This window comes from Cyphomyrmex costatus, unplaced genomic scaffold, assembly GCF_001594065.2.
Source record: "Cyphomyrmex costatus isolate MS0001 unplaced genomic scaffold, Ccosl1.0 scaffold2, whole genome shotgun sequence".
NCBI classification, from domain to species: domain Eukaryota; kingdom Metazoa; phylum Arthropoda; class Insecta; order Hymenoptera; family Formicidae; genus Cyphomyrmex; species Cyphomyrmex costatus.
The window spans coordinates 128,014-138,647 of record NW_017276038.1 but is presented as its reverse complement, the minus strand read 5'-3'; the positions used below and the strand labels follow the sequence as shown (position 1 = coordinate 138,647).

At 28.3% G+C, this 10,634-nt stretch overlaps 1 protein-coding gene across 1 annotated transcript in view; it reads right to left on the bottom strand.

Moving 5' to 3' along the window:
* Positions 1-4,838: 4,838 nt before the first annotated feature.
* The window catches only part of LOC108773146 (uncharacterized), an 11,556-nt gene continuing 5,760 nt past the window's right edge, over positions 4,839-10,634 (bottom strand). Inside the window, exons 5-11 of the mRNA XM_018538870.1 lie at positions 9,967-10,212; positions 9,700-9,846; positions 9,417-9,525; positions 9,183-9,341; positions 7,215-7,408; positions 5,030-5,099; positions 4,839-4,960 (exon numbers count right to left, since the gene is read on the bottom strand). Coding sequence (XP_018394372.1) covers positions 4,839-4,960; positions 5,030-5,099; positions 7,215-7,408; positions 9,183-9,341; positions 9,417-9,525; positions 9,700-9,846; positions 9,967-10,212 — 1,047 coding nt within the window. The remainder of the gene's footprint in view (positions 4,961-5,029; positions 5,100-7,214; positions 7,409-9,182; positions 9,342-9,416; positions 9,526-9,699; positions 9,847-9,966; positions 10,213-10,634) is intronic.

Below are 10,634 nucleotides of genomic sequence, written 5' to 3'. Positions count from 1 at the left end.
ATAAATGTATGTAGAAGCTCAATCAGAAACCCGAAGTAATAGCCACAATTCTGAACATCCATTTTAATATAATGAAATAATCACTAATACTTTTGTGAAAATATCTGTAACATTGAACATTTAAAACGTTTTTTTTTTCTAATTAAATTTGAATTTTTCATAGATAATACAAATTAAAATATTTATGATAAGGCTCAATAAGTATTCAGCTACTAATATAATGAAATAAGGGCAATGAGCTAATTTTCATTAAAATCTTTAAATCAATCTAATATATTTATAATTAATACAAATTAATTTTATGTTTGCATCATGTTTGTTAAATTAATTAACAATCATATTTTTAAATAGAATTACGCTTAAAATATAGAAATTTGTTGTAGAAATAAAATAGTTGCCGATACTTCAGCAGTATTAAATATTTAAAATAAGTGCGTTCTTCATCTACATATATAACATTTCTAACCTTGATTGAATAATAAAAATTAATTTTAAATTTTTATTTTATTAGAAGAGAACTAAATGAAAAATAGAACTATTGTAAATTTCGCAATATATATATATATATATATAGTACTGTTATGCTTATAATTAATTATAATTAAAATAATTTAAAATTTTATGATATATACATATAATCACCATTACAATATTGAATATCCATTTTTTGATATATATTTATATTATTCATAGTTTTTTTAAACAATACAAATTAATTTTAGTTTAGTGTTAGTTATATTGATTCAAATTTAAAGTTTTAATTTATTGTATGCATATATGTATATATTAGGTTATTCGAAAAATTCGTTTCAAATTTTGTAGCTCAAAATAATATATCGAACATTTAAAAAATTATCAATTATATCATTCGCGATAAAGCAAAGTTTCAACTTTAAAAATCTGTTTCCTTAATTGCGGTATGATAATTTTTAATGGAATTATGAATTAAAATTAAAATGTGTGTGTTCCTTTACTTAACTCACAAATAACTCACAAGGAACAAAAAATCGTAGCAAGAACATTGATAAAAAAACGATTTCGTAGGAAAAGCTTCAAGCTTTCACGATAGGTAGTCGACAATTTCTGCAAATGTTTTGATCACATGAAAGACTCCACAAAGAGTGAAAAAAAAATTTTCATTTTTTTCAGAGCTCGTAGCTTTTTATATGTAAAAATTACCAAACTCACAGAAAGTCAAAAAATATAGTAATCTTTTGAAAGTACAAATTTCAAACTTTAAAACACTTTTTTTAAATTTAAATTTTGTTCATCTTTTTATGTTGTATATCTATACAATTTTGAGCTAAAAAGTTGAAACAAACTTTTCGTACAACCTAATATATAGTTAATTTCACAAATAAAAAAACTTAATTAAAAAACGTATTACAATCCCAATCAGGAAAATCTGATCGCAACAAGAGAGATAATGCTTTTTCGTATATACTTATTACTTTCTTGAAAAAGTACAGACAGAATAATCTTGCATTAGTTTGAAATCCATTTTGTGTTTATGAGAAATAGTTTTTTGCAATATATTCCTTTTTTCAGTACATATGATGTGTATATATTTGTCCGATAAAAAAAAAACAAAGTTTCTGGGGCTATAACATTTTCTTAACACTTGCTTTAATTATATTCTCATATAATACCTATAATGTATTTGTACCCTGTTTAATTATGTTCTATAATTTATAAATGCATACATTAATTTACTTTGCTACATGTATATTCAATTTTGTCTAGCATAGATGTATGTAGAGAAAATGAATGGAAGAGACGTGACATTACGTAATAAATCTTGCGTAATGAAAAGCCCGAAATGCATTCCCACTTTCGGTAAATGTACACTTTCAGTGGAAATGCGATACTTCACTCACGACTCATTAACGAATTGAAATCCGGTGACTATAGAATGTACAGATTTGGAATAACGCAAAACCTTTTAATGCTGCCAAATTTAAATCGCAAAAAGTTTACTTCAATAGAAAGGAGGGTCGATATCGTGAAAAATTACCTGGATGTAGGAAAAAAAAACAGAGGACGTTGCTCTCCCTATCAAAGTTCTTCGGCTGCTTTTTTCACTAGCGTAAAAGAACTTGCTCGTGTACACGACCTTCAACGCTAATTAGGGTATTCTTTGCGGATTATTCGACGGTAATTAAACGAGCCCCAAAATAAACGCCGTTCAATCCATCGTCAAATTTGCTACGGTCTAATATTATTTTAATTCACTGACGACGATTTCATCGTACAACTCTGGAGAAAATAAATTGCTACAAACATCGAAAAAATATTTTTTTTACTCAAGAACACACCGCACTTTATATATTAAAATCTTTTAATAGTACATGTCCATTATACGCTTTTTTATACGCACAGCAAATGATATTTAGTTACGCCCCGCATAAAAGACAAATGAAATGAGAATAGCTATAATGTCGATGAAAAGTAATACGCTTTCGCGCGTTTTTATAACGGTAAGTTTTATAGCCTATATCTTTCGTGACATGATACAATAAACGGATTCTGATTGCATTATTTTAAAATAAAATTAAAAAACAGGTTTAAATAAAAAAGGCCTCGGTAGTCTAATTGGCTAGGACACTTGCGCGTAAAGCAAGGTGTCCGGATTCGACTCCTGGCCGAGATAATATTTTTCGCAATAAGAATTATTTCCAGATTTAGAATTATTTTCAGATTATTAGAATTGTGCGTTTCAAGACCGATGATTCTTCAGTGCGCAGTTTGGGTGGTCTACGTATATATATTAGTTAATTATTAATTTGTTTTAATTCGTGATAGTACCGCGATAGTTTATATAATATGTTAGCAATTAAAATCGAATTATAACTTACACAGGCGTACTAAGGTAGGTTTCCATTACACAACGCCTTACTGATGAGTCCAGTAGTGGAAACCGGAACGAAACGCCAACTCGTGATATTCTTCGCAATCTTATTTTTCACAGATTTAGATTTATCATTACTTTAACATTTACATCGTTAAATTTTAATATATGTCTTCAACATATTATCAAGATCCAATAAGATGCTATATAAGCATCAAAAATTGTTAGATTGCTTGTCAATTTAACTAACAATAAGTGATATTACTGCGGTAGTAAATATGTATGCATCAATGCTGAAAAACTATCAGCGTCGCGATTTTTGGGAGGACTACATACGCAGTATATAAAATTCACACAATTATAATAAGAGCACTGTGATCCAGCTTTGACCGTTATTGGCTTTCTTCATCTTGTTTATTATTGTTTATCAATTGTACGGTCGTAAAAAGATTCTAGTATTTCATATGTGTAAGCAATTAAAGATCCAAGCTAGACTGTTATAGGCTTCGTGTTTGTATTAATTATGTTCTTACATTAACGATCTTTAGTATTGAATATTGTTTGAATAAAAAAATAGATTAAAATTAAAAAAATTTATAATTTCTTGTTCAATTTTTGCAATGTTTTTACTTTCTAAACACGCAATATTTTCAATAAGGCATTTTCGTTCAATTATATAGTTAAATCGATTGTTCGCGAGTACACAGAGAATGGATAAGATTACGTGAGGAACAAACGTTATATTTAACAAATTTGACAAATCCTTGCTTGCGCACCGATTATTAAGCTGAATTGACACAAAGAGCCGGACTACCAATCGAACAACAGAATGTTTTCATTTCCGCCGCATTTGACATTTATTCATCTCCGTACAATTTACGCGAACAACATTTGCAATTTATTAACTATCGGCAATTGAATATACAATAGGCATTGTATATAATAAAGCGTCATGTTTAGTAGTCAAATATAATTTAATAAGACTTCGAACAAACTATAACAAAATAATAGCTGCATATATAATAACTAACCGATAAATATTATTTTGTACAAAATTTATCACTACAAGTATAGTCCTTGCAATAATTCACAGCACACATCCATGCATTAAAATAGATAGTATAATTCCTACATAATATATTAGGATCTTAAATAAGTTCTCGCAGTTTTCCAACATATGGTGTTAACAGAACTGCGTGCATGTGGTACGTGCATGTATCGAAGTGTAAACAACTTTTTATTTCATAGTGTTAAACATGTCGAGCTTTGTGCCAACAAAAGAGTATTTGCGGGGAATTTTATTGCACTACTTTATTCAAAGAAAATCTGCAGCTGAAGCACACAGAATTCTTGTTGAGACTTACGGTGACCATGCTCTATCGGAAACAACATGTAAAGATTGGTTTAGCTGCTTCAAAAATAATGATTTTGATGTTAAAGATAAAGCAGAATCGGAGGCATTACTGCATGAAGACTCATGTCAGACGCTAGCTGAACTTGCAGAATGATTAGAAGTTGATTACAACAGTTTCTAAACGTTTAAAATTATTTTTTTAAATAACGCATTACTTTTCACGAAAAAAACGGCGAGAACTTATTCAAGGTCCCAATATATGTATATATATTAGAATAGATTAGTTTTTTAGATACTAAATTATTATAAATTAAACGTATTTATTTTAAGATCAACTTTGATGACATCAATATTTTCTCATTACAAGTTAAACAAAACTTTCAAGTTAAATACAATTATCATTTTAAATATAATATGATTATAAATACTATATTATCATAAATTAAACGTACTTATTTTAAGATCAACTTTTATGACCATCAATACTTTTTTATTACAAGTTAAATAAAACTTTCAAGTTAAATAAAATTATCATTTTAAATATAATATGCTTATAAATTAATAAAAAAGTTAATAATTATCAGCAACGTAAAATTAAAAGAAAAGTACTATATAGACAATAGTGCGAAAATATTATTAGCGATCTATTTCTTCTTTCTTCACACATTTCACATCTTTATTTGCATTATCATTTTCACATTGATATTTTGTATATTTTTCTATTACATGCTGCACGTTGGCATCACCTCCAGCAAGATCTGTACAATAATAATTTTAGTATCTAGGACTTACAAATTACTAACATTTACTACTTTTTTAAGTATTACCATTATCTTGTTTCAACACAATTAGTTTCATTTTTTTTGAATCCTTCAACTTCTTCCTTGATAAAACAGCCTACAATAAAAAAATATATGCATGAATTTGAATGTATTTATAACATTATAAAAATTTTGTATTTTACCAACATAAAAATCTTATTGGACCGTACATTTAAAATTCAACAAATAAAAAATAAGATATATTAGCCGTGTGTGTCTCCCCCCTCTCTCCTCCCTCCCCCCTCTCCCTCTCCTTTCCCCCCCTCTCTCTCTCTATATATATATATATATGTATAAGTAAACACGCACGCACGCACACATGTATAAAACGGTTAAACCTGGATCTTAATCCTTTTTAAATAATAATTCAATGTGAATTATTTAAAAAGCATTAAGATCTAATTTCGACCATTATAGTTAGTATATTCTATTTTTTATTTGTTAAGCTTTGTATTTTAATTTTTTTTATTTTTCTAAACATTACAACTAATTTAAAAGTTAATCTTTAAAATTTAAATACCAAGAACAAAGAAGATTCTTAAATTTAATAAAACATTACAAAGATTATCACAAGGGCATATAAGAATCAAGATATAAAATATAATTATACAAAGTGTCCCGAATTTAAATGTCTAAACTTCGGAAGCGTGTAGATGAACGATAAATTAAGAAAAAAAGTCTTGTAGAAATATGCTCGTTTTCGCTTTGTTTTCGAAAAAATCACAAAAAAGACAAAACGTAGTTTTCAGTTTTATATTTTTTTATTACTTATGTACGTTGTATTTATGGGAGTTATGTATAAAATTATATATTCCTACAGAAATGCATGAATTATTTGTCCGTCATGTTTACATTGCTCTTTATATCAATATAAATTTATAATTTCTAATATATGTTACAAATATATATTGCACAAATAGGTATACATATGACGAAGATAAACATATATAAAGAAATGTAAAAAATAAAGGAATGGATCATTTATTAAAATTAAACTTATGATCTTTTTAAAAAGTTATTCTTTTCGTTAATAATAAATTTTGATTGTTTCTCTCTCTCTTTTTCTCTCTGTCAAATAATTTGATAAGATGAAAGATAATTTAGAGATTTATAATAAGATTAAATCTTTTTTAAGATTAAAGAATTTAATAATAATAAAAAAAAAATCATATGGAAATTATGTTTCACACAAAATTATATAATATTTATATAATATTTCAAAACATTAATAAATATTTATGAATATTTTTATTATAAATATTCTGTGCTGTCTGGGTTATCTTTGACATATTTTAATATACGTTTATCGTCATTATACTATGAATATACTTATTTGCGCAATATATCCACAATAGGTCCACTTGCTTTTTCCAAATACTTTCAATGCTACGTTCCAAATGCTATGCTTGGATTGGTCCATTATTGTTCCAAATGCTACAATCGCTATGTAAATGCTCCAGCCAACCCACCTCCCGAGGTGAGGCAGCGGGAGCAAACGATGACGTATCAGAGTTGCTGGAAGCATTCCGAAGCGCTAAGTGGACCGCAGTCATAATGTATAACATATAACACATTAGAAATTATAAATTTATGTAGATATAGGCTGCGCTTCAAACGCTACAGAGCATTTGTAACACTGATATGACTGGTTCATTTGACGCTTCGAAACGCTCCTAGAAACTATACGTCATCAATACGTCATCATCGTTTTCGCTCCAACTGCCGCAACTCGGGAGGTGGGTTGGCTGGAGCGTTCACGTAGCAATTGTAGCTTTCGGAAATGGACCAACCCAAGCATAGCGCTTGGAGCGTAGCATTGAGAGTATTTGGAAGAAGCAAGTGGACCGCAGCCATAAAGAGCAGTGTAAACATAACGGACAAATAATTCATGCATTTCTGCAGGAATATATAATTTTATACGCAATAAATTTCGATAGTTTGTCATTGGCTTTTAATGCGTATACTTTAATCCTGTACAAGGATTTTTGAATCTGTGAATGACAAAAAAGTATTTACGATACAAAAATTATATGATTTAGTCGGTAATACAGACGATTTTACGATCCCCTTAATAATACCTTTGTAATGTTTTACTAATCTTTTAACAAGAAAAATTGATAATTAGAACATAAAAAAATATGTACAAAAATATAGCTAATATCTCGTAAATGTATAAAAATGTAGTTAATACCTCACGAATCCGTTCAATGCGTTCTTCTTGATCGTTGTAACTTTGTCTACCTTTTAATCCAAATTTGAAGAATGGTCCAAGACCAAAATTAATAGATCCGCCAATCCAAGATAATGGTATCAATATTATACCCACGCAGATGCTCAAGAAAAGGGCAATTGTGATAGGAAACTTACAGATAAAGTTTAATTTACCTATGAAACAATGCATAATATATCAAATAAATGTCAAAAGCCGATGCAAGCCAACATAAGTTAAATGTGTGTGTAGAGTCATATATTTAAAAAAACAAATCGATTACAGATATTTCGAACCCTTTTTTTTTAATCCTCTTCAGTGTATGATTAAATGTAAGGTCATTAAAATAAATGTGTGTGTATACCAGATTCTTACAGTTTCAAATCGTTATATTATAATTTACTCTAAATTTTGTCTGTGTGTCGTATTTAACAGGATACTCAAAAAACAGACGAAACTTAAAAAATAAACTAAATGAACACCGTAGTCACATTAACAGAAATACAAGACAACACTCTGTAATCACAGAACACAGAATGAAACATAAATATAATTTCAATTATAATAATGCAAAAATATTAGACAGAGAAAAGACGTACACAATAAACGATTAATATCAGAATTAATTTTTATAAAAAAAATGAAAAAAACTGACTGAATTTGCAAGTGGAAACAGAAATATTGGATCTGTTATATTACGATTTATTTAAAAAAGATTGATATTTCCTTGTTTTATTTTCGTTTTGTGGTATTTATTTTATTAATATAAAAGGGTTTTTTGCTGACTCTGTTCACCACAAGCTCTCTACTTTTACTACTCGCTTAAAGTGCAGCCACAATAAAAGGAATGAGGAATTAGGAATAAGAAATCTTAACCTATCAGAAATCGGATACATTGATATACATACTTTCTGATAGGCTAAAATTTCTTATTCCTTATTCCTAATTCCTTCTATTGTGGCTGCACCCTTAAAAATATGAAATTACAGATTTCTTTATCCATTTTTATCTTCAGCATTAGTCGCCATACTGAGGTTAAATGGATAAAGAAATCTATGATTTTTCATACTTTTTCCAGCTTTGGACACAATATAAATCATGAGCAGATACATTGACATGAATACAGGTGGGTGCAGCATCACCTTAATGTCAAGGACATGCTGAAGCCACTTGTATTACCGATAAAATTAAATGTTCTTGACGTTTTCGTTCCTGTCTAATTTTTTCGTAGTAATTTCGCAAAATAAAAATTCCTTCTCCACAATTAAAATATTCATACTAATATACCTGCTCTTGATATATTTTGTATCCAAAACTAGAAAAAGTATGAAATTACAGATTTTTTTTATCCATTTAACCTCAATATTGTGATCAACGCAGAAAATAAATCTGTAATAAAAAAATAAATCTGGATAAAAAATCTGTAATTTCATACTTTTTCTAGTTTTGGACACAAAATACATCAAGGGCAGGTATATTAGCATCAATATTTTAATCGTGGAGAAGGAATTTCTATTCTGTGCAATTAATACGAAATTAAACAGAAATGAAAACATCAAAAAGTTAGTTTTATCAACAATACAGGCGACTTCAGCATCTCCTTAAATGTTTTGTGAGTATCCTATTAAATATGATAGACGAAAAGAAGAGCAAATTATAATATAACAATTTCAAACTGTAAAAATCTGTATATTAATTTTAATTGACTTCACGTTTAATCAAACACTAAAGAGGATCCCAACCAAAAGGGTTTGAAATGTCTGTAATTAGTTTTTTAAAATATATGAATCTATACATGATTAACTTGTGTTGGCTTGCATTGGCATTAAACATTTATTTGATTTAATCATTGCAGTCTTAGATCAAAATTAATGCATAATATAGTTATTAAGTCAACAATACATATTTGTACCTTTGTACATTATTAACAATAATAAGCGAATTACTTACCGGTAGCATTATCTATAAATTCAGATATAATAAGTCCAAAGCACGATAAAGGTTGGAAAATAGTCATACTAAGAAAATAAGTCAATGCAAATGCTGGTGTCACTTGCAGTTTAGGATTCGCCATAATCGTTTCATAGTATTTTTCACAATCGTTTGTAGCTGTAAATAGATTTTCACTTATAAGTAATACACATATGCATCTTAAATATATCTCACATTATAAATAGTACTTACAAAAAAGCCATGCAATTGCCTTGTCCCAGAGACCCATTTTATGCGGCTGACAAGTAATTGGCATTTCTGCGAATTGTGCTTGTGCTGCCGTTAATTTAATTTCAGCTTCCTACAAAATAAAACAACTTTTAAAATAAAAAAACATCTACAGTCATCATTTTATTCAAAATACAAGTACAAATCTTCAAAACATTTCATTACACTATAAAGATTTTAAATTAATATACAAATGTATATAATATATCTTCAAGCATATTTTTATGATAAAATAACATGTAATTACCTCTATAAGTCGCCACCAAGTTATAAAAAAACTAATTATAAATATAACATCAATTGTGAGAAAGATGAATAAACTTCGAGACCATCTTTTCCTCCACAAAATTATAAAACTAAATAGAACTGTAAAGGCGATTATAATCACGTCCCACTGAAACAATTTCGGATATTAATCATACATTCAAATTACTAGATTATATAATTCAAAATATATTATAAAAATGTATCTTTTTAATATATTATATATAAATATCTACTAAATTATTCTTACATGATCTATTATCCATGATTTACAATATATATATAACATTAATGTTTTATCCAAAAAAGAATTGAAACAATGAGATGCCTCGATCATATAATTGCATATTGATGTTTCACTTCGTTTTATCGTATTTTTGAGAATTCTATCAATTTCTCTGATAGACCCTTGACCATCGACAAACTTCTGCATGTATTCAAAATCCAAAGAAGACACTTCTATATTAAGTATTCCAGTATATTTTTCATTAACTTTCTGCAAATAAAATTTGTCCTATTGTGTGTGTGTTGTATATATATACTAGGTGGCTCATTTTAATCGACGCACCCGAATATCTCTGTTGTTAAGCCGAATTAAAAAAAAATGTTTAGACAAAAGTTATTCAGGACAAAGGGGCTCACGTAACTGTAATAACAACTTTGACCTTGGGGTAAATTTTCAAGGTCATTTGAAGGTCAAAGTTATTTTTCTAAATAGGAACCCCTATTTTTGATGCCGGATTCGTAAAGAGCGGAAAATTTTAGGTCCAGAATATAAGTCTACACATAAGTTGTACGAGTGTCCTTGAAAAGATCAAATCAAGGTCAAATGTTGAAAAGTCGTCCACAAGCTGTTTTTTTTTTAAATGTTTGATCGTTTACTAGGCTTAGAAGCCGATGACTGGCCAGTATGACCAT